This window comes from Eurosta solidaginis, chromosome 1 (genome assembly GCF_040869045.1).
Source record: "Eurosta solidaginis isolate ZX-2024a chromosome 1, ASM4086904v1, whole genome shotgun sequence".
NCBI lineage: Eukaryota > Metazoa > Arthropoda > Insecta > Diptera > Tephritidae > Eurosta > Eurosta solidaginis.
Genome location: NC_090319.1, coordinates 299,552,537 through 299,580,324, shown reverse-complemented (window position 1 = coordinate 299,580,324; position 27,788 = coordinate 299,552,537). Strand labels below are relative to the sequence as shown.

At 36.7% G+C, this 27,788-nt stretch overlaps 1 protein-coding gene across 4 annotated transcripts in view; it reads right to left on the bottom strand.

Moving 5' to 3' along the window:
* Positions 1-1,327: 1,327 nt before the first annotated feature.
* The window catches only part of twin (CCR4-NOT transcription complex subunit 6-like twin), a 117,969-nt gene continuing 91,508 nt past the window's right edge, over positions 1,328-27,788 (bottom strand). For all 4 annotated transcript variants that reach the window (XM_067771705.1, XM_067771698.1, XM_067771691.1 and 1 more), the window contains 3 exons: positions 6,690-6,758; positions 4,027-4,339; positions 1,328-2,998 (listed from right to left, as the gene is read on the bottom strand). In XM_067771705.1, coding sequence (XP_067627806.1) covers positions 2,221-2,998; positions 4,027-4,339; positions 6,690-6,758 — 1,160 coding nt within the window. In that variant the 3' untranslated portion in view covers positions 1,328-2,220. The remainder of the gene's footprint in view (positions 2,999-4,026; positions 4,340-6,689; positions 6,759-27,788) is intronic.

The following is a 27,788-nucleotide window of genomic DNA, read 5'->3' as shown; positions in this document are numbered from 1 at the left end:
GAAATTTTATTTTATTGTTTGTTAACGCGTTCAGCAAATAAAGTAAAAATGTGGTCGTGGTCCGCCTCTTTCTTTTATTTGAATGGCTGAATTCGTTTTTTGAGAAATTACAGTACGAGCAATTCCAGTGGAGAGTATGCGTAGACATGAAAGTAGTAGCCACTATCATGGGACTATCTGACTTTTCACCTGGTATAACAACTGTTATACTAAATTTCTCAACAAGAAAAGAATTCAACCCTTCAAATAAGGGAAAAAAGCGGACCGTGAACGCGTTAACAAAAAAAAAATAAAATTTCGAAATGTAGAATTTCGAACTTCGAAAGACGATATCTATTTTTTGGAGCCTAACTTCGAAAAATGGAGATAGTACTTTGTCTTTCATAAGCCTCAATCTCTACAAAAAAGTGGGTTTGGTCCAATACCCAGAAAAAAAGTTGATTTCGTCGCATAGTGTTATAGCAGCATTCATAATTTCGGGATCCGAAATGAGTACAAAATATGTAAAAAATATGAGGCTCAAAACTATGACTACGGGTTTTTGTATTCCCTCTCAGGAGCTCCGTAATTCTATTTCGGAATTAACGCCTGCAAAAGGAAAGTTAAGTTCGCGGACCTTATTTCATATACAAAAAGGAAATAACACCCTCCGACAAAAGGAAATACAGACCGCAGGCGTTTTCATCTTATGCGTCATATTTTAGAATGTAGTATATTTTTATGATAAAATCAATGCTGCAAAAAAAAAAACATCAAGAAGCAAAACTATAGGTCATGAGGGCGAATATTGTCAAATGCGTCACCCTTTTGTTATATTGACTTCACTTGTCTGGTTTTATTGCATTATGGTTTCCTATAGAGAGTTTGTTCTAACTCCTTACTTTCGAAAATAAAAAGTTCAGGCGCCACCGAAAAAAGAAATTGCTAACAACAAGTAGCTCGTGGGATTAATAGAACATTTTAATCTTGGAATGGTATTTAAAAAAAGGATTAAAAGAGATTTCGTTAACAAGGGCATAATGTCCCATTCTTATCATCAGTTACAAAAAATGTAAAGCAAATAAAATCGCGAGTAGAGAATTAATAATACTATTTTTTATAGAATATTCACAAATTAACTATTTTGGATAAGTGTTAGACTGGGTGGATTTATTAACCGATATCGCGCCATCTAGTTTTCGATAGGATTTGAGCTCAGGAAAAAAAGGTCCACTACGCATACCAAAAAAAAAAAATAATTTTTGAGCCTGCGAAATGTAGGTCATGAAAAAAACGTTAAAAATCGAAAACAAGTCAAAAAAATGAATTTTCGCAGGCTCCAAAATTATTTTTTTTCGGTATGCGTAGTGGACCTTTTTTTCCTGAGCCCAAATCCTATCGAAAAATCGATGACGCGATATCGGTAAACTTTCGTCCATACAAATCGACCCACCCTAATAAGGGTAAAAGGTAATTTTTTTCCAACGCCAAAACTTGGGATGGAAACTTTTGAGCTTGTTTCGAAGAAAAAAAAAAGATTTATTTATGTATGCACAAGTAATTTGGTATGTAATTCGTGTAACAGGAGAGGGGGGCGAATACGGGTTATCGGTGGTTGGAAAGGATTAAGTTGGGCTTAATAGTAGAGTATGTTTAGATAAATGTACATAGAACTATATATTTACTAGATTTACAAACTTAAAATATGTATCTAGGTATGTATATGTGTAAATATTTTTTATATTATTTGTTGTATTTGTTTTCCTATTACGTTCATAATGTTTGAGTCCTTGTTAATGTTGGCATATTAAGTTTTGATTTTTTATTATTTATTTATTATTCTTATTATTTAACTTTAGATGCATTCCGGTATTTTTGAAGATGGTGCAGCTGTATATGCATGTATGTTTGTATGTATGCGTGGATGTATATGTGTGTGTGAGAGTTTGCCATGCCTATTATGCCATGTTGTGTAGTAGTAAAATATGAATTACTTAGTCTTTCTGATTATATGGTCTTGTTTTAGTTTGTTTTCTTTTTACTATGTTATGTTTTGTATTTTATTTAAATAAATTTTTTGCATTTTTTTGTGATCTTTATGTGGCGTTTAGCAGTCATTTACTACTATTTTGCTACACTACTCTAACAACAGCTCTTAATACAATTGTGTATGTGTGTTGTTGTTCTTATTACTGTAGCTATTTATTTTATTGTATCTATTTAATTGTCCAATTTTTATTGCTACCGTCGACTAATTAGGCCATTTGGTGCCGCTTGTTGTGCTGCTGTATGCATTAATTCCAATTCGACCAGCAAAGGAAAATGATCCGATGGTATATGCGGATGCGGACAACCAACAACTTTATTATCACGCAACCAATCATTCGAGATGGGACCCAATAAACCCAATGGTACCATGCCAGTTTTTGTATAGAAAATATAATCGATGATACCTTTAAAATCGAACGTATAATTTGTATGTGGCATTATGTCTTCACTGTAGGCGGAGGCCAATTTAAAGGAATGCGTAAATTCGGTAGCGTCATTACAGAGTAAACGTTGTAGACATGACTTATAGCCCATATCCTTAAAATCTTGATGATCCATTGCTACACGTCCCTTGCCAAGGAATTCAATAACACCCGAGTCTGGTAACGAATTGAAATCTCCACATAATAATAATTGTACACTATTCGCATCATTTTTATGGCCGGGTCTAAAGCTATGACTCGCCTCATCGATGATTGTTTTAAGTTCATTGCTTAGCATCATTGTTTGAATGAGTTTGACATCGCAAAATTCGGGATCCCAGTGTATGTGCGCCGTACAAACAAGCAATGGTTGTGTAACTTGTGTTACCTCGGTCATTGGATCCCATGCATTGTCCTTTACTTTTAGCAACGCTGCCAAGCCAATATTATCCTTAGGCATTACACGATTCAACATGTTGTCCGAGCCTTCAGCGTTAGCCATAGCCAATTGATTGAATTCGATTAAATGTTCCTTGATTAGGGTAAACCTAGTTTGGAAGAAAAATGAAGCAAAATATGCGATCATTTAGATATTTTTATATGTGGGACATGCATATTGATCAGATGCAGATCCGGTACGTTCCGGTAACAAGCACCATTGGTACTAGTCCCACCATCTAGGGAACGATTTGGTATGATCACATGAAACCTTCTAGGCCATGACGCCCACCACCACCTAGATCCATGAGGAACTTGGGGTCGCCAGAGCCTCGGCTGTTAAGAAAGGATTCGGCACGGGTAGGTGAGGTTGATAATTGGGTTGGGAAGCTATATATTCTGCTGGCAATCATTTGAAAGGGTTGCGCTACACAACCCCTTGAATCAATTTGGTATTTTAGTCGCCTCTTACGACAGGCTACCTGTTGCCGGTATATTCTAAGCCCCCTAACCCGCTGGGAGTTTCGGGCTTGTACCCTAATGGTGCTTGTAACCGGAACGTACCGGATGCATATCAGGCAAAGGACCACCAACATGGATAGCATTCCCCAAGACCTTCGCACAGTGTCTTTATCGGCACAACAAAAACATCTATCGCCTCCCGAGATGAGACTGGATTTCTTTTTCCTTTTCTGGGACTAATGTTCTTAATACTTCAATCTATGCATCACCTAGCTGTTCTTTCTGCTAAACTACATTGTTGCAGCATTATGAATTATGTCCGTAGTTTCAAGCCTCCAGCTGAACTAATATTGTGTAACCTATATCTTTATTGTGACCTTTCAACAAAAGCGACATTTAGCTGATGAAAGGTAGCTTCAAGAATCAATACCAGCATATTACATTTCATTGGAAACCCGGTTGAAACACTGGCTAAACTGAATTTCCTTTTCTGTTTTTATAACTACAACGTATCACTTTCGAAATTTTCCTTATCATCCCGAAACATCCGGATCGAAATGGTAAATTACCAGCTTGAACATGACATGACATTAGCAGCTTGAAACTTCAATTCATCCCAATGATATCAATTGATATTGAAAAATCTTCTCAGTTTTTATGTAATGCTTGTACTTACTTTGCATTACGAAAGAATATAGCGCAGCCATCCACAAATTTCCGTTCCATTTCAGACATTGTCTTGGCACGTGATTTCGGCGAGAATATGCCCTCGTAACCATCACCTTTCAGTTCGGGTAGAAAGAAACTGTAAAACTGATCGGTCTCGATCTCCTGCAGACTAATTATATCCGCTGAATAATGACGGATTTCGTCAAGTATCGCCTTTTTCCTATACTCCCAACTAAGTGCCCATGACGGACAATATCCATACATTTGCCGCGTGGCATATTTGTCACATAAAACATTATAACACATTACTGTAAATATGCCTGAAATAAAAAAAAGAATAAATAAATAAAAAATATTGTTTTGGTAAATGGTTTAGTATAGAGTTGGGATTCTACCGGGTATTTACCATTTTTATGGGTAAATACCAGGAAAATACCCGGAATATTCCTTTTTTGTATCTTTTTTTGGGTATTTAAAAATCATTTGAATCGGGGCTGCTTGGAATTACAATTCAGCTTAAGTTTATACGTCATTTGAAATTAAAAAAATTACGTTTTGATTTTGAACAAACAACCCAGCAAACACTCGGAGTTAACAATTAGTCTGAAAGGAGTCCAAACTTTGGATCGTTTGCACTCGTTATGAACTCATTTAGGAGCTTGGAGCGAATGCTATATGACTTCTAGCACGCTCATATTTTGCCTCTAACATAAGTCTTATACAGGCCTCCTTCCGATATCATACTTGAGCCTTATTGGCGTCATAGACTGCTAATTTAGAGTTCTTAAATGACACTACGTCATGGCTTTTAGGAAGAATTATTGACATATATCCGCAGCGGAAAACATAGGGGAGAAAATTGTTGTCACAAAACTCCCATGAGGATAAGATAGAAATGAAATAAGTACTAGGTTAGGTTAGGTTGAACTGGCCGGTCCATGAGGACCTCACATAGACTGATTGAGTCCGTAGTGTTACCAGAAGTTTGTTTTAACGACCAAACTGAAAAACCCTATCAAAAACCAGGACATATGTTATAAAATAATTCCGTCCTCTTGGCAAATACTAGAAGCTTCCTAGGACTTAAGCCACTTGCTGCTTCTAGATCTGACAGCTGTATCACTCCTAATAGCGGGAGTCTTAGCCTGGCAAATGCAGGACACGAGCACAGAACGTGCTCGATCGTTTCCTCCTCCAACCCGCACTTCCTACATCTGCTATCACAGACCAAGCCTAATTTAAAGGCATGTGACGCCAGAAGGCAGTGTCCAGTCAGAATACCCGTCATGAGTCTAGAGTCCTCTCTTTTTAATGATAGAAGTAACTTTGTTAGTCTAAGGTTGTAAGACCTACACATAATCTTCGACACTTTACAGCCCCGCGCTTTCATCAACTTCGATTAATAAAAGGCTCTTACGCATTAGCATTTTTGAGGCTGATATTTTTCGGACCCATATTGAACTCCAGAATTGTAAGCGCTTCGATAATGATTATAGGGTATACATATTTACGCAAACAAAGGTACTCCTCAAACATGCTCACGACGCTCATAATTTAAGAATCCGAAACGTGTCCAAAATAAGTGGGCAATGTAGGAATCAGAATAAAAGCGTCGAAATGCGTAGGATGGTAAAAGAAAATTTAATTTTTGCCTTTTATTTAACGGCCTAAAAGCTATTAACCTAGCATGCAAAATTATCATTTATCAAATATTTATGTTCGTCAAAGCGAGTTTGGAATAAATATTGAAACTTTGTTACGACAATTTTTCATTTTAATACAAAATGAATTATATTTGTATATTATTGTTGCCCTTGCTATTCTTTTTTTGTATAAACATCGACATTTTTCCGCTCATGGACGCTTCTCGACATTTTTAATGTAACCGCAAATCTGCCACGATCTGTCTTGGTGTGTCGAACTATATATGCCCCAATAAGCGCTGACGATACCTAATAAATAGACCATTTAGGGGGCAGATAATCAGAGTTTATTAGAGTTAAAAATGACGCCGGAAATTTCCAGTAGAGTATAATATGAGCTGTTTAAAAGCCTTTTAAGATTTATGTCGGACTCTTATTTAGGCTCAAATGATATACGTTAATAGGCTCATATAGGACGACCATTCCCACGACAGAAGGGAAATACATTGGTTTCGGCCTCCCAAATGAGCGCATACCGACTATAAACGCTCCAATTTACATATTTTTTCGACTCTTTTTTGACTTAAAATGTTTCCTGGGTAAAGTTAAATTTTTGCAACGGCATGTATTATTGGCTAAATATTTTTGAAAAACACTGGATTACTGGATGAAAACTAAATCAACCAATAGCGTAATGGATAACTTCCCACCAATATAGGACAAATTGGGTACATTTTGGATTGAATTTGTGTGTTTATTTCCCATATTTTCCAAAAGATTATTTTTACCCTTCTTTTGGATAAATATTTGGGTATTTACCCATTTTTACCATATATAACCAATTTACTGGGTATTTACCATTTGTGTATTTACCCCTTTACCATATCTATTTATGTATCGTTGAACAAAAAAAATGGTATATGTATGTGACCTGGAAAATTAACACTTTCAGATTCTCGAAATCTTGTTTTCGACCAATAGAGTCCTTTGATGATTCCAGGTCACATATACATACATATGTACTTACATGCTGGTCTTGATTTGTTCGGTTTAGCTAGCGGTATCCATGGACGCTGCGGTGGAGGTGTAATGGAAACTGAAACAAAAAAAGAAAATAACTATTCAGTAAACAAAAATATACAATACTACAGCGAAGGAATTAAGATATCATAAAATTTCTGTATTAACCTATTTATCGGCGTTATCTGCTTTTCCTGCTATCTTTGTCTTACTTTTCCAACTAAAGATCTAAGCATTTAAAAATTGGCTTTTTACCAAAAGGTCATATATTGCAACGTTCATAAAAGCCTTTTATGCCATCTCCTTTCCTCGATATGTAAGCTTCATTCGAAATATAAATTTTTGTACTTTCAAATTTTTGCATACGTGATAAAAATGGCGTCTAACGTTGGGCGCACTAATGAGGCATTGATAATGGAGTGCGGCTCTTAAGCAACATAAGCCACTAGTAGTATGTTTTTAATGTTTTAAGGTTCAACCTCACGGTGTCAAAACACAGCCGATCTAATTGCATGATCAGTGACCCAACTTTCGGCTTCATGTTTAACACCCAAACTCTTCAGTGCACGATCTTTAGTATCAAATTACGGAGTCTATCAAAGCTCCTTACTATTTTAAGGATAGTGGCATTCGGTGCAAGGCTACTCCACCTGAGTTCCATTACCATTAACATTCTAAGCTAAGCAGAAATATATCGCAGCATCAGTTCTGACGCATGGGACACCGCCATATACAAGATACAGTTTCACAATTTCGATACAAGTAATAAGGGATGTGCACACCCTTTTCTGCGCACCAGGATAACCTGCATCATAATTAAGGGATGCGATTACAGCCTTTCCGCCATTTCGAATTGAAATATTCGTTCACTTAAAGAATTGGTCCCTATCACCCATGGTTCTTAAAGTGCCAATAAAATATGACACTATGGCATCATTGCCATGAAACAAATCCAATTTTCACATCCATTCTGCAACAGATGTCGCAGTGCTGTGAATATCAATTGGCAAGAACCAGAATAGAAGTAGAAATAATGAAGACAAACAAACAACCGCTGTGATAGTTGAATGGTTATAGCAGCAGAGCCTAAACGTTGCCGATGAAGGAATTTAGCAGTTCCCGAAATGGATCTATAAAACGAGCTTTGGCCGTTGTCTGAATTTTTTATTTCTTCTATTCTAATTTAAAATTTTTTCAATAAAAAAAAATTTATTATAACAATAATAATGATAAAATAATTATTGTTAGGTCTTGAGCTCGATTCAAACCCGCGATATTACAAATCAGTAGGCCGATATAACAACAACAAAATTGGAAGTACTTTCGTTTTCTCGCTTCATTCTTTGTAGCTTTAAAAGCATTTCATTTTACGTTCGTACTGGTTTTCTTCCAAACGGAAAACAACTCGTGCCGTGTTTTTATCCCTTGTAGGACCCCTATGTTAAATCATTGACATGAAGGGGTCTTGCATTCATTAGTGCGAATTGGGGCATGAGATATAAAAGCTTGGTTGGCATGGTTATTAAGGTTAGGTTAGGTTAAGAGGGCGTGCGTGGGTGATACCCACACTTCCACTCGGAGACATTTTTTTCCATTGTGAGTGCCCTCAATAAGTACGGGGTGGCGGCAAATTCGTTTAGCCACACTACCTCCTAGCGGTCGTCAACGAACCACTTGCTTTCCCTGATGAACCCAAGAAGAGGCGAGACGTCCACCTTCCCAACTTCTGCCAGGCTGAAACTAATAACAACCCCTGTATTCCGAGTCTCGTATGTAAAATTAGCCTGGTTTCATCAGGCCACTTGAGGGCAGTGCGCTGCCACAACGTCCGAGAAAAAAGTTGTATTGAGTCTTTACGCTTATGAACAAATAAAAAATACCTAATTTTATCGACCCTGGTGAGCCTGAACTTTTTAATCAACATGAATATAATAACTTAGTTGGAGGTCTTGGGTTGTCAAAATTGGCAGCACAATTCCTGGCTTCACGATTGCAGGGAAGGTATTTGATAAATGAAGAAACGCATATCAAGTATTGCCGCTCAAGGGAAAAGATTTTTTTCCATTATATACTGAAGAGGATAGTTTTGTCTAGGTCTTGTGAATGCAAACGAAGTCTGAAATGTAAGTCAAATTTTAACAAAAAATGCAATATATTTACAGTATATAAGTAAATTATGTCAACATTCAACTCCAGTAATGATATGGTGCAACAAAAAACAAAAATAAAAGAAAATTTCAAAATAGGCGTGACTCCGCCCTTTTTCATTTAATTTGTCCAGAATACTTTTAATGCTATAAGTCGAACAAAAATTTACCGATCCTTGTGAAATTTGGTAAGGGCATAGCTTCTATGACGAGAACCGACTATGACCCGCCCACTTTTTCGATATCGAAATTTCGAAAAATGAAAAAAATGCCATAATTCTATATCAAATATGAAGACAGGGATCAAACATGGTGATTGGATTGGTTTTTTGATGCAAAATATAACTTTAGAAAAAACTTTGTAAAATGGGTGCGAGACACCTACCATATTTCATTTCATTTCATTTATTTAACAAATTTGTACAACTAAGAACTTAAAGTCTTTTATATGTACATCAACTGACATTAAAAACTTATGCTAATACATTTTATGTAAATGGGAAGTTCAAAATATAAAATTTAAAGAAAATTAAAATTTACGTACTGACATAAAAGTATGCGTTTTATATATGCCTTTACTTAAATTAATCTTATAACCAGGGAACGGATTTTAAGGACCTAAAAATCTCTAAAGAAGACAAAATAAAGTTGCGAAAAAGGCAGAAAAAGGCACTAAAAAACAAAGAAAGGGCAATTAAAAGGCAAACAATTTATAAATAAGCAAAATATTCATTTATTTTTAAAAAGAAAAAAATAACTTTACTTAGAATTTATAACGAAAACGAAAAAACAAAAATATTTAGTTTCATTACATGAAGTTTTGTACTTTGATTTGAATCGAGTTTTTAAACATAAAAACTTTACTCCTTAAAGTTGTAGTAACATTGCACCACAAGATGCATCTTAAAGTTTTCGGGTAGCATTTTCATTCGATTATCGCGAAGAAATGCCTTGAAAGTACTAAAAGTACGCTCGACCTGAGCTGATACAAGTGGTGCACAATTTAAATATGGAACCGTGCAAGCTTCCAGCCGCGCCCCACCTAACAGCCGCGACCGATCACAAATTGTCATCAATATCCTCTAATGGGAGTCCAAGGAAACTTGCTGTTTCAACAGGGGTGGACCATAAGGAAAGGGGTGTTAGAGGCGTTGGTTCCACATTACAATTAAAGAGATGGTTGGTGTCATGTGGGGACACATTGCAAGCGGGGCATACATTTTGTATGTCGGGGTTGATTCTGGATAGGTAAGAGTTTAACCTGTTACTGTATCCAGATCGAAGTTGAGCAAGAGTGACACGCGTTTCCCTGCGGAGTATGCGTTCCTCTTCCGCGAGTTTTGGATACTTTTCTTTGAGTACTGGATTCACCGGGCAATTCCCGGCATAAAGGTCCGACGCCTGTTTATGGAGTTCACCAAGGACCTGCTTGTGTTTTTTCGCTTCATACGGCTGGGTTCCCAGGTGCCGTATTTCCTCAAAATGCTTACGGAGATGACTCTTTAAGCCCCTAGGCGGTGCTGGTTCATCAATCAGATGTCTGCTGGGATGCTCAGTTTCTGGGTATTCAACAGGAACTGTTTGGTCAGCATCTCATTTCTCTCCCTGATGGGGAGTATTCTCGCCTCATTATGCAGATGGTGTTCTGGGGACATAAGAAGACAGCCCGTGGCAATTCCTCCTCGCCTTTTAATATTTTATCAACCGTCCTAATTGTCTTCCGCGCGCTTCTGAAAGCCGCCTGTGAATATTATCTAAAATATTTAATACTTCGCCAATGGGGGCTCCTAAGAATTTATATGAAGGGCTTAGAACCAAAAGGATCAAATTAACATCGACGTTGAATTGAGATAATTAAGGTTAAAGTAAATTACTTATTGTAAATTCTGGGTAAATGCGTTTGAAATGATTCCTGTCTAAATGAATGCAGGTTAGTCAAACAATTCAAAGGATGTTTACTGCAGATGGAAAATAACTGTAAATTTCCAAAAACGTTTCGAACGTTGATTGCTCGGTCAAAAGAACATGTCGAATTTTTTCGAGTATGCAGTCTTGTAGCCCGTTTAATTTTAGTATAATAAAATGCTAAACTTAAGTTCGTAGGAAGTCTCGCTGATTTTTGGCAATTTTTTTTCTGCACCCAAGCGCACTTAGACCCTTTTGGGTCCAAAAATTGTTGCAATAAAATTTCGAACGTTGATTGCTCAGCCAAAAGAACATGCAGAATTTTTTCAAGTATGCAGTTTTGTAGCCCGTTTAATTTTGGTATAATAAAGTGCTAAACTTAAGTTCGTAGGAAGTCTCGCTGATTATTGGCAATTTTTTTTCTGCATCCAAGCGCACTTAGACCCTGTTGGCTCCAAAAATTGTTGCAATAAAATTTCGATCGTTGATTGCTCGGCCAAAATAACATTTAAAATTGTTTCGAGTATGCAGTTTTGTAGCCCGTTTAATTTTAGTATAATAAAGTGCTAAACTTAAGTTCGTAGGAAGTCTCGCTGATTTTTGGCAATTTTGTTGCAATAAAATTTCGATCGTTGATTGCTCGGCCAAAATAACATTTAAAATTGTTTCGAGTATGCAGTTTTGTAGCCCGTTTAATTTTAGTACAATAAAGTGCTAAGCTTAAGTTCGTAGGAAGTCTCGCTGATTTTTGGCAATTTTTTTTCTGCATCCAAGCGCACTTAGACCCTGTTGGCTCCAAAAATTGTTGCAATAAAATTTCGATCGTTGATTGCTCGGCCAAAATAACATTTAAAATTGTTTCGAGTATGCAGTTTTGTAGCCCGTTTAATTTTAGTATAATAAAGTGCTAAACTTAAGTTCGTAGGAAGTCTCGCTGATTTTTGGCAATTTTTTTTTTTTTTCTTACGAGGATAAGGACTTTTTTCCATATAAAAAAAATTACGTTAAAAAATTCCTATGGGATATAACTCAAGAAAAAAATTGCCAAAAATTAGGGAAATTTTTTACAAAACTACGATTAACTTACTTACTGCCTTAAAAACTGTTGAGTAAGCAGGAGTTCTAAAAATCTGGAGAAAAAAGTTAAAAATTTGGCAAATTTTCGCGAATTTGGCATACATTAGGCATAGTGATATTATATTAAGTATTTACAGAAAAGATACAACGTACAGTTGCAGTTCAGCAAAAATTTCGCTATTTTTAACCCAGATAAGCCTAAAGACTAATTAATACAAGAAATCTTTAAATTTTTCTTTAATTACGATACTTAAACAGATATTAGAGAAAATCCGGAAAGAAACATAAAAAAGGATAATTTAAATCGGTTTTATAGGCCGACCCTTTTTACAGGACACCAAAACTTTTTGTGGCGATTTTCAGCAACAAAATCGTGTAATTTTGCAAAACTTCAATCACTTGTTGAAATTTGCATTTTTCATGGTGGACGATTTGGGCTGTGAACCACCGTGTGTCTAATTATCGTAATCAGATAAAAGAGTGCCGTGGGCTTCATCAAGTTCTGCATTTTCATCTTCCTTCTTAGCTTGACTTTTTTTTTGTGAATTTTTGATGTTTGTCTCATGGGGAATATTCATATAAAAATCGTGGTGGACAGGTGGAATGTACGGAAGAAGCTGGGTCAAGTTTTCCCATTTTAGGTATGGAATCTTCAACGGAGTTGGGTGTAACGGCTCAAACACATCTTCGTTTAGCAGGAAAGATGGTCTTCCGACTGAGCATTTTGTTGCTGAAAATCGCCACAAAAAAGTTTTGGTGTCCTGTAAAAAGGGTCGGCCTATAAAACCGATTTAAATTATCCTTTTTTATGTTTCTTTCCGGATTTTCTCTAATATCTGTTTAAGTATCGTAATTAAAGAAAAATTTAAAGATTTCTTGTATTAATTAGTCTTTAGGCTTATCTGGGTTAAAAATAGCGAAATTTTTGCTGAACTGCAACTGTACGTTGTATATTTTCTGTAAATACTTAATATAATATCACTATGCCTAATGTATGCCAAATTCGCGAAAATTTGCCAAATTTTTAACTTTTTTCTCCAGATTTTTAGAACTCCTGCTTACTCAACAGTTTTTAAGGCAGTAAGTTAATCGTAGTTTTGTAAAAAATTTCCCTAATTTTTGGCAATTTTTTTCTTGAGTTATACCCCATAGGAATTTTTTAACGTAATTTTTTTTATATGGAAAAAAGTCCTTATCCTCGTAAGAAAAAAAAAATTGCCAAAAATCAGCGAGACTTCCTACGAACTTAAGTTTAGCACTTTATTATACTAAAATTAATCGGGCTACAAAACTGCATACTCGAAACAATTTTAAATGTTATTTTGGCCGAGCAATCAACGATCGAAATTTTATTGCAACAATTTTTGGAGCCAACAGGGTCTAAGTGCGCTTGGATGCAGAAAAAAAATTGCCAAAAATCAGCGAGACTTCCTACGAACTTAAGTTTAGCACTTTGTTATACTAAAATTAAACGGGCTACAAAACTGCATACTCGAAAAAGTTTTAAATGTTATTTTGGCCGAGCAATCAACGTTTGAAATTTTATTGCAACAATTTTTGGAGCCAAAAGAATCTAAGTGCGCTTGGATCCAGAAAAAAATTTGACAAAAATCAGCGAGACTTCCTACGAACTTAAGTTTAGCACTTTATTATACTAAAATTAAACGGGCTACAAAACTGCATACTTGAAAAAATTCTGCATGTTCTTTTGGCCGAGCAATCAACGTTCGAAATTTTATTGCAACCATTTTTGGAGCCAAAAGGGTCTAAGTGCGCTTGGATGCAAAAAAAAAAATTGCCAAAAATCAGCCAGACTTCCTACGAACTTAAGTTTAGCACTTTATTATACTAAAATTAAACGGGCTACAAAACTGCATACTCGAAAAAATTCTGCATGTTATTTTGGCCGAGCAATCAACGTTCGAAATTTTATTGCAACAATTTTTGGAGCCAAAAGGGTCTAAGTGCGCTTGGATTCAGAAAAAAAATTGCCAAAAATCAGCGAGACTTCCTACGAACTTAAGTTTAGCACTTTATTATACTAAAATTAAACGGGCTACAAAACTGCATACTCGAAACAATTTTAAATGTTATTTTGGCCGAGCAATCAACGATCGAAATTTTATTGCAACAATTTTTGGAGCCAAAAGGGTCTAAGTGCGCTTGGATGCAGAAAAAAAATTGCCAAAAATCAGCGAGACTTCCTACGAACTTAAGCTTACACTTTATTATACTAAAATTAAACGGGCTACAAAACTGCATACTTGAAAAATTTCTGCATGTTCTTTTGGCCGAGCAATCAACGTTCGAAATTTTATTGCAACAATTTTTGGAGCCAAAAGGGTCTAAGTGCGCTTGGATGCAAAAAAAAAATTGCCAAAAATCAGCCAGACTTCCTACGAACTTAAGGTTAGCACTTTATTATACTAAAATTAAACGGGCTACAAAACTGCATACTCGAAACAATTTTAAATGTTATTTTGGCCGAGCAATCAACGTTCGAAATTTTATTGCAACAATTTTTGGAGCCAAAAGGGTCTAAGTGCGCTTGGATCCAGAAAAAAATTTGACAAAAATCAGCGAGACTTCCTACGAACTTACGTTTAGCACTTTATTATACTAAAATTAAACGGGCTACAAAACTGCATACTCGAAACAATTTTAAATGTTACTTTGGCCGAGCAATCAACGATCGAAATTTTATTGCAACAATTTTTGGAGCCAAAAGGGTCTAAGTGCGCTTGGATCCAGAAAAAAATTTGACAAAAATCAGCGAGACTTCCTACGAACTTAAGCTTACACTTTATTATACTAAAATTAAACGGGCTACAAAACTGCATACTCGAAACAATTTTAAATGTTATTTTGGCCGAGCAATCAACGTTCGAAATTTTATTGCAACAATTTTTGGAGCCAAAAGGGTCTAAGTGCGCTTGGATCCAGAAAAAAATTTGACAAAAATCAGCGAGACTTCCTACGAACTTAAGTTTAGCACTTTATTATACTAAAATTAAACGGGCTACAAAACTGCATACTTGAAAAAATTCTGCATGTTCTTTTGGCCGAGCAATCAACGTTCGAAATTTTATTGCAACCATTTTTGGAGCCAAAAGGGCCTAAGTGCGCTTGGATGCAAAAAAAAAAATTTCCAAAAATCAGCCAGACTTCCTACGAACTTAAGTTTAGCACTTTATTATACTAAAATTAAACGGGCTACAAAACTGCATACTCGAAAAAATTCTGCATGTTATTTTGGCCGAGCAATCAACGTTCGAAATTTTATTGCAACAATTTTTGGAGCCAAAAGGGTCTAAGTGCGCTTGGATTCAGAAAAAAAATTGCCAAAAATCAGCGAGACTTCCTACGAACTTAAGTTTAGCACTTTATTATACTAAAATTAAACGGGCTACAAAACTGCATACTCGAAACAATTTTAAATGTTATTTTGGCCGAGCAATCAACGATCGAAATTTTATTGCAACAATTTTTGCAGCCAAAAGGGTCTAAGTGCGCTTGGATGCAGAAAAAAAATTGCCAAAAATCAGCGAGACTTCCTACGAACTTAAGCTTACACTTTATTATACTAAAATTAAACGGGCTACGAAACTGCATACTCGAAACAATTTTAAATGTTATTTTGGCCGAGCAATCACCGTTCGAAATTTTATTGCAACAATTTTTGGAGCCAAAAGGGTCTAAGTGCGCTTGGATCCAGAAAAAAATTTGACAAAAATCAGCGAGACTTCCTACGAACTTAAGTTTAGCACTTTATTATACTAAAATTAAACGGGCTACAAAACTGCATACTCGAAACAATTTTAAATGTTATTTTGGCCGAGCAATCAACGATCGAAATTTTATTGCAACAATTTTTGGAGCCAAAAGGGTCTAAGTGCGCTTGGATGCAGAAAACAAATTGCCAAAAATCAGCGAGACTTCCTACGAACTTAAGTTTAGCACTTTGTTATACTAAAATTAAACGGGCTACAAAACTGCATACTCGAAAAAATTCTGCATGTTATTTTGGCCGAGCACTCAACGTTCGAAATTTTATTGCAACAATTTTTGGAGCCAAAAGGGTCTAAGTGCGCTTGGATCCAGAAAAAAATTTGACAAAAATCAGCGAGACTTCCTACGAACTTAAGCTTACACTTTATTATACTAAAATTAAACGGGCTACAAAACTGCATACTTGAAAAATTTCTGCATGTTCTTTTGGCCGAGCAATCAACGTTCGAAATTTTATTGCAACCATTTTTGGAGCCAAAAGGGTCTAAGTGCGCTTGGATGCAAAAAAAAAAATTGCCAAAAATCAGCCAGACTTCCTACGAACTTAAGTTTAGCACTTTATTATACTAAAATTAAACGGGCTACAAAACTGCATACTCGAAAAAATTCTGCATGTTATTTTGGCCGAGCAATCAACGTTCGAAATTTTATTGCAACAATTTTTGGAGCCAAAAGGGTCTAAGTGCGCTTGGATTCAGAAAAAAAATTGCCAAAAATCAGCGAGACTTCCTACGAACTTAAGTTTAGCACTTTGTTATACTAAAATTAAACGGGCTACAAAACTGCATACTCGAAAAAGTTTTAAATGTTATTTTGGCCGAGCAATCAACGTTTGAAATTTTATTGCAACAATTTTTGAAGCCAAAAGAATCTAAGTGCGCTTGGATCCAGAAAAAAATTTGACAAAAATCAGCGAGACTTCCTACGAACTTAAGTTTAGCACTTTATTATACTAAAATTAAACGGGCTACAAAACTGCATACTTGAAAAAATTCTGCATGTTCTTTTGGCCGAGGAATCAACGTTCGAAATTTTATTGTAACAATTTTTGGAGCCAAAAGGGTCTAAGTGCGCTTGGATGCAGAAAAAAATTGCCAAAAATCAGCGAGACTTCCTACGAACTTAAGCTTAGCACTTTATTATACTAAAATTAAACGGGCTACAAAACTGAATACTTGAAAAAATTCTGCATGTTCTTATGGGCGAGCAATCAACGTTCGAAATTTTATTGCAACAATTTTTGGAGCCAAAAGGGTCTAAGTGCGCTTGGATGCAAAAAAAAAAATTGCCAAAAATCATCGAGACTTCTTACGAACTTAAGCTTAGCACTTTATTATACTAAAATTAAACGGGCTACAAAACTGCATACTTGAAAAAATTCTGCATGTTCTTTTGGCCGAGCACTCAACGTTCGAAATTTTATTGCAACAATTTTTGGAGCCAAAAGGGTCTAAGTGCGCTTGGATTCAGAAAAAAAATTGCCAAAAATAAGCGAGACTTCCTACGAACTTAAGTTTAACACTTTGTTATACTAAAATTAAACGGGCTACAAAACTGCATACTCGAAAAAGTTTTAAATGTTATTTTGGCCGAGCAATCAACGTTTGAAATTTTATTGCATCAATTTTTGGAGCCAAAAGGGTCTAAGTGCGCTTGGATCCAGAAAAAAAATTGACAAAAATCAGCGAGACTTCCTACGAACTTAAGTTTAGCACTTTATTATACTAAAATTAAACGGGCTACAAAACTGCATACTTGAAAAAATTCTGCATGTTCTTTTGGCCGAGCAATCAACGTTTGAAATTTTATTGTAACAATTTTTGGAGCCAAAAGGGTCTAAGTGCGCTTGGATGCAGAAAAAAAATTGCCAACAATCAGCGAGACTTCCTACGAACTTAAGCTTAGCACTTTATTATACTAAAATTAAACGGGCTACAAAACTGCATACTCGAAAAAGTTCTAAATGTTATTTTGGCCGAGCAATCAACGTTTGAAATTTTATTGCAACAATTTTTGGAGCCAAAAGGGTCTAAGTGCGCTTGGATCCAGAAAAAAAATTGCCAAAAATCAGCGAGACTTCCTACGAACTTAAGCTTAGCACTTTATTATACTAAAATTAAACGGGCTACAAAACTGCATACTTGAAAAAATTCTGCATGTTCTTTTGGCCGATCAATCAACGTTCGAAATTTTATTGCAACAATTTTTGGAGCCAAAAGGGTCTAAGTGCGCTTGGATGCAAAAAAAAAAATTGCCAAAAATCAGCGAGACTTCCTACGAACTTAAGTTTAGCACTTTATTATACGAAAATTAAACGGGCTACAAAACTGCATACTCGAAAAAATTCTGCATGTTATTTTGGCCGAGCAATCAACGTTCGAAATTTAGTGCAACAATTTTTGGAGCCAAAAGGGTCTAAGTGCGCTTGGATGAAAAAAAAAAATTGCCAAAAATCAGCGAGACTTCCTACGAACTTAAGTTTAGCACTTTGTTATACTAAAATTAAACGGGCTACAAAACTGCATACTCGAAAAAGTTTTAAATGTTATTTTGGCCGAGCAATCAACGTTTGAAATTTTATTGCAACAATTTTTGGAGCCAAAAGGGTCTAAGTGCGCTTGGATCCAGAAAAAAAATTGACAAAAATCAGCGAGACTTCCTACGAACTTAAGTTTAGCACTTTATTATACTAAAATTAAACGGGCTACAAAACTGCATACTTGAAAAAATTCTGCATGTTCTTTTGGCCGAGCAATCAACGTTCGAAATTTTATTGTAACAATTTTTGGAGCCAAAAGGGTCTAAGTGCGCTTGGATGCAGAAAAAAAATTGCCAAAAATCAGCGAGACTTCCTACGAACTTAAGCTTAGCACTTTATTATACTAAAATTAAACGGGCTACAAAACTGCATACTTGAAAAAATTCTGCATGTTCTTTTTAAATTTTATTGCTTAGAGGAGCGCACTTAGATCCTTTTGGCTCCAATCATTAATGCAATAAAATTTAGTACGTTTTTGGCTTGGCAAATATATGGCACTAAAATGTCCAAAATGGCTTTGGTCGCATTGTCAACAAATAGACACTATATTAAATATACAAATATGGGTATAACTCAATTTTTAAAAAAATGTCACTTAGATCATATGTAAGTACATAATTTTTTTAGCAAACAATGTTTAAACAACCTGTTTTCTGAAGTCTTTCGAAAACCTTTTCTTCCAAAATAAATCTAAATTATTTTTTATGTATATTAAATTTTCAAGAATAGATGCTTTGTTCAACAATTGTTTTGCGAAAGTGACACATGCCGCGTCATCTACTATGTGGTCAACTATTATCTTTATAGAATCAAAGTTGTCGGCATAATACACAACTGCAACTAACCACGTACCCCATCGAGTAATCACCTGCATAAAATAATACAATAATAGTTACAAGCAATAAAAAATAATATTTTTTTTTGATGTACCGGCCGAGGGGGAAGAGGTCGAGCTGGTTCCATTTCTTTGAAAATTGCCACCCTTGTTGGGCTTTTTAGAAACACTTTCTTTGAGTTTGACACTAAGGCGTCAACATCAGAGTACCTTGTGCGTATTGATTCGCAGACCCGGTGTACACCATGCGCGACGCAAGTTATGTGAATCATATTGGGGGAAAGTAGTTTTAACAACGACGCACTCTTCTTCATGAAGGGTGCCGCATCAGTAACAAATACCAAAACCTTTTCGCGTTGGAGTCCTTCTGGCCATAGGATGTGCATAGAATCGTCAAAAAGTGTTGCAATTGTTGACGAGTTCACCTTTTCCAACACCACCACGGTCAATAGATAACCTCGTCCGCTTTCATGCAATGGCCCAACAATAACATTGGTTACATTGCGACCAGCTTTGTCCGTAGTTTCGTCGATGGACACAAAGATACGGCTTTCCCCTATTTCTAAACGAATTTTCTGCAAAACGGAGTCGAAAAAATCCTTAAGATAACTTTTTCTTATAGTGGATTCATCAGGGAGAGTTTTGTGAAGGTATTTTTCAAAAAATTATTTAAATACTCCACTCTTTAATTTATGGAAAGGAATGTCGGTTGCAATCATCATTTTAGTGAGATCTTCGTAAAACTCATTCTTCTGCACAAAAGGCACTATCATTTGGGTCTTGCTTTTTATTAACTGTGTCCCTTTTACATGTTTTTCACGTTTGATGTGCTGCCGAATATAATACTTTTTTTCATGATTAGCCTTTGTTGAACAAATGCTGCAGAATAAAATGGATCCATCAGTATAAAAGGTATCCGAACCAAACTCTTTAATGAGCCCGTTGATTTTTAATTTGGTTGCAGCTTTTAATTTTGCCATTTGTTTTAATATTGCTATGTTTTAAATTTTTCACGTACAGAATCTGGCAAATCGTTTTGAATAAAACAGCTGTCAAGTTAGAGTTTTAGCAAACTTCGTGGATTTGGCAATAAGTTTGGTACGCAACAGGGTTACATGAGGAGTATAAAATTATTATTTGATGAAGTATTTCATGTGAATACATTGCAAGATAAAAATTTCTTCAACACCCGTTTTATATACAATGCAATTTAAAATATGAGCTCTTGAATATTTGAAAATAGAAAAAAGGCAAAAAAAAGGCATTTATTTCCAAAAAGGCAAAGAAAGGCAAATCGAAATGAGTATATCCGGGATCAGGTAAAGCTAATTCGTTGTAATTTTTAATCAAAACCACAATACCTGGTTCCACAGAAAAAGGCAATTTCCATAGAATCCGTTCCCTGCTTATAACTATTACAAATTAGTGTAGACACATGAATAGTGGAGGGCAGAAAACAATGAAAGGAGAAACAAGGAAATTAGATGACATAAAGATTATTTTAGAAAGAGTATTTTAGTCAAAATATAGAAGAAATATCAACATTAGCGATGTATTTCAGTATAATTCTTTTGAAGTTGCTATTATTCAGCCCTACTTTAAACGATTCGGGAATTGAGTTCCAAAGTCTAACAGCGCTAATAAAAACCAATCTGCTAGACGTTAAGTATTTGAACATTGTAACCATCAATCTACGATTTCATTGAGACCTGGTAAAATGCAGTTTGTCATAAAGATACTTGGGGACATTATATTTTAATAGTTTAAACATGAATATGCAGTTTCTGGCAGCGAAGTAATTAAGGATTTTGCATCCCAGAATTTTATCCCTCCGGGGTGATATGTGATCGTATCGACCTACCCCATACACGTACCTGGTAACATTATTGAAGGTTACATCGATCTTGTTGGCGGACTCCAAGTCTAGTTTAGTATACACAAGTTCAAAGTATGTGAAGTGGGGTACAATTAGCTGCATTGCAAGCTTGCGACGAGTCTCCTGTGGTGTGAACGGTGCCGATATGCGTAAGGTCCGCAATATTACATAAACATTGCGGACTAATTTATTAACATGGTCGAAAGAAGTTAATTTGTTATTTAATACAAAGTCTAAATTTTTAACTTTGTCAGTGCTACTAAGGGCCTGCGAGCCGATATTTAACATGAAATACTTTCAGGGTCGATTTCATTTTTGGATGTCGGCATAACGTACGATTTTTCAGCGTTAAGGCATAAAGCGTTGGTTTTAGCCCAACAGAATACAGCAGACAGATCACAGTTTACTTTGAAGCACAAGTCTTCAACGAGGCCAACCCGATTAGAAAGGTACAACTGAATATCATCAGCATATGCGTGGACGTTAACATACTTACACACGGAAAACACATCATTGACAAACATACTAAATAATAGAGGACCAAGAACTGATCCCTGAGGAACACCTGCTTTAATGGATTTGAATTCTGACGAAGCTTTCTCTCCTCTGACCTTTTGTTCCCTACCTTGGAGGTAACTAGCCATGGCTTTAATGGAACTATCAGAAAAAGAAGAAAACGAAAAAGTTCTGCAGGGCGAAATCAAAAGCCCTTGTAATCATGTCAGGAATACTGTTCGTGGTATTACATATATAAATAAATTAGCGGTACCCGACGGATGATGTTCTGGGTCACCCTGGTCCACATTTTGGTCGATATCTCGAAAACGCCTTCACATATACAACTAAGGGCCACTCCCTTTTAAAACCCTCATTAATACCTTTAATTTGATACCCATATCGTACAAACACATTCTAGAGTCACCCCTGGTCGATAACTCGAAAAGGCGTCCACCTATGGAACTATGGCGCACTCCCTTTTAAAATACTCTTTAATACGTTCCATTTGATCCCCATATCATACAAAAACATTCCAGGGTTACCCTAGGTTCATTTTCCTACATGGTGATTTTCCCTTATTTTGTCTCCAAAGCTCTCAGCTGAGTATGTAATGTTCGATTACACCCGAACATAGCCTTCCTTACTTATTTTCTTTTACAAAAACAGTCTAATGTACAAATGTACTTAATATTATTATTTGGCAATCTCATACTTCCAATCTGGTTAGATACATGTATGTAGGTTTGTCTGCCAAAATAATTGATAATTTAGCATTTCACTTTCTTTGATATAATTAGGTAGCCGGAATTTGAAAGGTGGTAAGGTACATATGTACATGCATATGTGTGTGTATGCGTATGGCTGTATGTAGGTATTTAGGTAGATCCATTTTACTTCCATTAAACACGCAAGAGATTGCTCATAGAATATATAATGAGTTTCCACCTTAAGGCAATCAAACAAACAAACAAACATAGTTTGCGTAAATTTGTATTTTATTTTGTTTTATTTGTTGTTCTCTATGCAAATTGCGAGAAATCGTCGAGAGAATCAACTAAGACCGCCAATGTTGTAAACACAAAAACAAGATTTTTTAAATTGCACACAATTTATTAATATAATAGAGATTACGGGTATATGCATGGCCGGATTAGAAAATGGGCCAATGCTATTCTGACTTTAGGAGCGCCCTGTACGGGTCGCCACCATACAGGTGTTCGTAAAGCACCAATTTCGAACGGCGTGTTTCTCGTAACTGTTACATAACAAAACTTTTTGTTGATGTAAATGGACGATGCACTGTCACTGCCTCGATGATGTCTAACAATTCCCCTGTCCCTGCTAGTCCAACCGATTTTTCATTGCCGTCGGTATTACTGTGACCCATGTGCGCTACCCATATGAGTGTGATCATTGCTAAGTTGGCTGTATTCTATAGCTATCCATGGCCTTAGAGGGCGTTAACGGTAAATCTAAAGCGACCAATTATAGAGTTTTGCCTGCAGCTAGTGTCCTTGCTTCCAAGATACTAGTTCATATTGTGACGAATATTAGCATCACTAAGTTGTTAGTAAATAATCACGCAACAACAAGAACATTAAAGCTATCCGCACTTATGTACAAGGCAACGAAGAGATACCTCGCACACACAGATGTAGTTATCAGATGAAGTAGTTAATCACACATACATACGCATATGGCTATGGGCGAGGCGTAGACTATGTATGTATATAGCTGGTAACTAACCAAGCATGAGCTACAACTGTTCGCGAAATTAGTAGACTTTAGGAGAAATTGGTGAACGAGGAAACCGAGAGTATAAAAGTAGCGTAAGCTGAGTAATAACGAATCAATGTGATTTAAATACGCTATTAGTTGCCGAGTGAAGTATAATTGTACTACTCCCAAAACAGTCTAATAAAGACCTTTTTGCAATACAGAATATTGGAAACCTGACATGAAAGTTCCTATCAAAATCCAATGTAGGTAAAAGTTCGTCCTTAGTCTGAGCTTGCTTAGGGTACCACAGTAACCGTACCATTTCTCGTTGCAGGATTCAGATTTTCTGAGTCTTTGACTTACACTGATAGACTTTAACTCCTTCACGGTAAATAAATTTAGGTCTCCGCAATTGTGTAACAAAGGAGAGACGGCAGGACATTTCAATAGACCTGTCAAAACGAGGACCTCGAATGTATTGAAATCCCAAGAGTAACAGAGCAGTAAGTAATGGACTTAACACATAGAGCTGCCGATAAAAAGTCCCCAGGTCCTGTAAGACATTGCCCTAAAGCAGCGATAAGGTTTAGAACATCAGTATTTACGGATCTCTTCAATGCCTGTATCCCGGAAGTCATCTACCCCTGCTTATGGAAACGTCAAAGACTGGTCCTTTTGCTGAAAATTAGTAAGATGCGCAAGCAGCCATCTTCAAACAGTCCACTTTGTACGTTGTACTCGATAGGATAGATTATCGAGTGTATGAGCTTCTGCAGCAGACTCTGGAAAGCATATGTAGCTTGTCAAATAAAAACTTTGGATTCGAAAAGATGCAGTATAGATGCAACATAGATCCACGATAGATGCAATACAAACAATTGTCAATATAGTGATGTGATGTCGATGAGAGACCAAGAAAGCACAACATCACCTGGCGTGGCCTTAGGGCCTACGCTATGGAATGATATGACGGTGTGTAACAAATCGACTTTCCCGGAGACATGCAAATTATCGGCTACGCAGATGATATTGTCAATGTTGCAGTGTGCATTATGTAATGACGCCGCAGGACAAAGAAAGGAATGGCTGACGAATATGGGGATGGAGCAATAAGACAGAGGTGGTCTTGGTGAGCTCAAAGCGGATTGTGGATGAGTTAGTCCTAACCATCAGAGATTATCAAATAAATTCAAAGGCTTACTTGAAATATTTAGGAGTTATCATTGACTCTAAACTAATTTTTAAAGAGCACTTCGGTGCAGTGGGAGAGAAAGTTAAAGTTAGTGGAGCCCTAATGCGAATAATGCCCAACATTGGCTGCCCAAGCGAAGCTATTTGTCAACTATTGTCCAACGTAGCCAGCTCGATAATATTATATCCAGCACCAGTGTGGTACGGATCTAAAATTACCCACCAAAAATATATACTTGCAGCTTACCGAATAGCAGTGCTTATCGGACGGTTTCTGACAACGCGATTCTCCCAGTTAATCTGCTGTTGAGTGAAATGGCCGATATGTATGACATTGGAATCGGGCGACCATCAGAAGATGCAAATAAAAGTGCTAGGTAACGAACTATACTTGGGTGACAAGTACGGTGGGAAGAATCGAGGAAAGAGGGCTGGTATTAACGAAAGCACGGCGAACTAAACTTCCACTTCACGTAGCTATCGAGTGGTCACGGCGATTTCAAGGAGTATTTACATAGGCGTTGAATAGAGGAGGATCCTTTCTGTCCACACTGTCCCAACAAATTGTAAAACGCAGGGCACACATAGATTGTTGGTTTTCTGCCAGCAGAATGATAAGACACATAGATTGTGGGATTGCTGTGAGCAAAATGGCATGATTAAGGGAAGCGATAAGAAATGCGCATACGATGAAACAGCGATTAGATCGCCTTTTCCCCGTAACGTTGTGCCTAACGGAGCTCCCACGTGGTCTGGACACTTGAATAGATTTCCTTGAGCCACTTGAGGGTAGAGTGCTGCCCTAATTCCCAAGAAAACAAGGACATTAAAATCGCAGCAGTCTCGAAGCTATCTTCAATTTTCAGAGACGGTTAATCTTTCATCGCAAAGACTGCTAGTGAATTAACGATGGAGACCACACACCTAGACATTATTCGAAATTTTGGCCAGACGACGTCGAGATAAAAACTGAATTGGTTTAGAATACATAGAGAGCAACCTTCTTGATTTTGATGCCAGTTTGCTACAGCTCTGGCCCTTTAAAATATAATTTTCTTAAAGCGGTCCTGGGTGTATGCTATGATTAGCTGCGTGTGCCAATGAGTAATCGCAAGTGCGACGGGTGAAAGTGACCCACAAATTACTTCCGTGTAACTTATAAAAAAAATCGCATGGCTAAGCTTTAGGCGAAGGTGGAGGTGGAGGGCGAAGTTGACTTTTATTTAATTATTTAAAAAATAAAAAAATAAATGTAGGTCGCGATAACCTCCGAAGAGATCTAAGGCCGAGCTTCTCTTCCAATTTGCGTCGTGCTCCTCTTGATTTTTCCCTACAAATTGGCCGGACGGGACCTACATGTTTTATGCCGACTCCGAACGGCATCTGCAAGGCAGATGAGTTTTCACTGAGAGCTTTTCATGGCAGAAATACAATCGGAGCGCTTGCCAGACACTGCCGAGGGGCGACCCCGCTTAGAAAAATTTTCTTCTAATTGAAAAATCTTATTTCTAAAATTTTGATGTTGCTTTGCCCGGGAGTTGAACCCAGGGCATACGGTGTGATAGGCGGAGCACGCTACCATCACACCACGGTAGCCATTATATTTACTGGGAGTGGATCACAAGGTGGTCTAAAGTGGTAGTGTGAAGTGCGCCTAACTTTTATACATATATTGTGACGAATATGAGCATCACTAAGCTGCTACTAAATAAATACACACCTACAATAAGCAGCCATTCTTATGTAGAAGGCGACGAAGAGATATCTCACACGTACAAATATGTAGTCATCAGCCGAAGTAGTTACTCACACATACAATAGCATATGGCTATGGGAGAGGCGTGGACTACAGATATACATGTAACTAACCATGCATGAGCTACAACTGTTCGCGAAATTACTAGACTTTAGGAGAAATGGGTGAACGAGGAAACCGAGAGTATAAAAGCAGCGCACGCTGAGTAATAAAGAATCAGTTTTGATTTAAACACGCTATTGGTTGTGAATTATAATTGTGAAGTACTACTCCCAAAGTAATCTAAATAAAGACCAGTTTGCAATACTGAATATTGGAGTGATTTATTCAACAGTTTAGCGATTCGAACGTCAGCAGAAGGTTTCAAATAAGGTTGAGCCAATAGAAAATTTTTCTGTCGAACAGAAACAGGAAAATTAGGTTTCTTTAAAACCCACTACATTGTCTGCATTTTTCTTTAGGTTGGCAAAAGAAGTGAGCCGCGAGGAGAGTTGGGCAGAATAAAGCGATGTTTTGAGAATCTTCAAAGGAAAACTAAGAGATCTTCATGGGAAAAATTTACAGGAAGTTTAAGAAAAGTTCTATCCGGGGCCGACTAAGGGAAAGACTTTCCGATGTTGGTGTGAGTAGAGCCAGGATTGGTGACTAATACAAAATCGAATGAGTCGTAGAAACTTTGGGACCTTGCAGCATATGCAAAATATCCAGGAGTTGCCTTTGAAGCTCAATTTCGAGGATGAAGTGATGTATGTAAAATAATGCGGAGGTGTACATGGGGCTTCCTCCCTATATCATTGGTATTTGGTGGACAACCACACAAAAGGAAGACAAATAAAAATAAAATAAAACAAGTAAGGAAGGCTAAGTTCGGGTGTAACCGAACATTACATCTCAGCTGAGAGCTTTGGAGACAAAATAAAGAAAATCACCATTTAGCAAAATGAACCTAGGGTAACCCTGGAATGTGTTTGTATGACATGTGTATCAAATGAAAGGTGTTAATGATTATTTAAAACGTAGTTGGGCTTAGTTCTATAGGTGGACGCCTTTTCGAGATATCGCAATAAGGGTGGACCAGGGGTGACTCTAGAATGTGTTTGTCGATATGGGTATCAAATTAAAAGTATTAATGAGGGTTTTAAAAGGGAGCAGCCCCTAGTTGTATATGTGACGGCGCTTTCGAGATATCGACCAAAATGTGGACCAGGGTGGCCCAAAACATCATCAGTCGGGTACCGCTAATTTATTTATATATGTAATACCACAAACAGCATTCCTGCCAAGATTCCAAAAGCTTTTGCTTTCACCCTGCAGAACTTTTTAATTTTCCTCTACTTAATATGGTAGGTGTCACACCCATTTTACAAAGTTTTTTTCTAAAGTTATATTTTGCGACAATAAAACAATCCAATTACCATGTTTCATCCCTTTTTTCATATTTGGTATAGAATTATGGCATTTTTTTCATTTTTCGTAATTTACGATATCGGAAAAGTGGGCGTAGTCATATTCGGATTTCGGCCATATTTTATACCAAGATAAAGTGACTTCAGATAAGTACGTGGACTAAGTTTAGTTAAGATATATCGTTTTTTGCGTAAGATATTGTGTTAACGGTCGAGCGGAAGGACAGACGGCCGACTGTGTATAAAAACTGGGTGTGGCTTCAACCGATTTCGCCCATTTTCACAGAAAACAGTTATCGTTAGAAAATCTATGTCCCTACCAAATTTCACAAGGAATGGTAAATTTTTGTTCGACTTATGGCATTAAA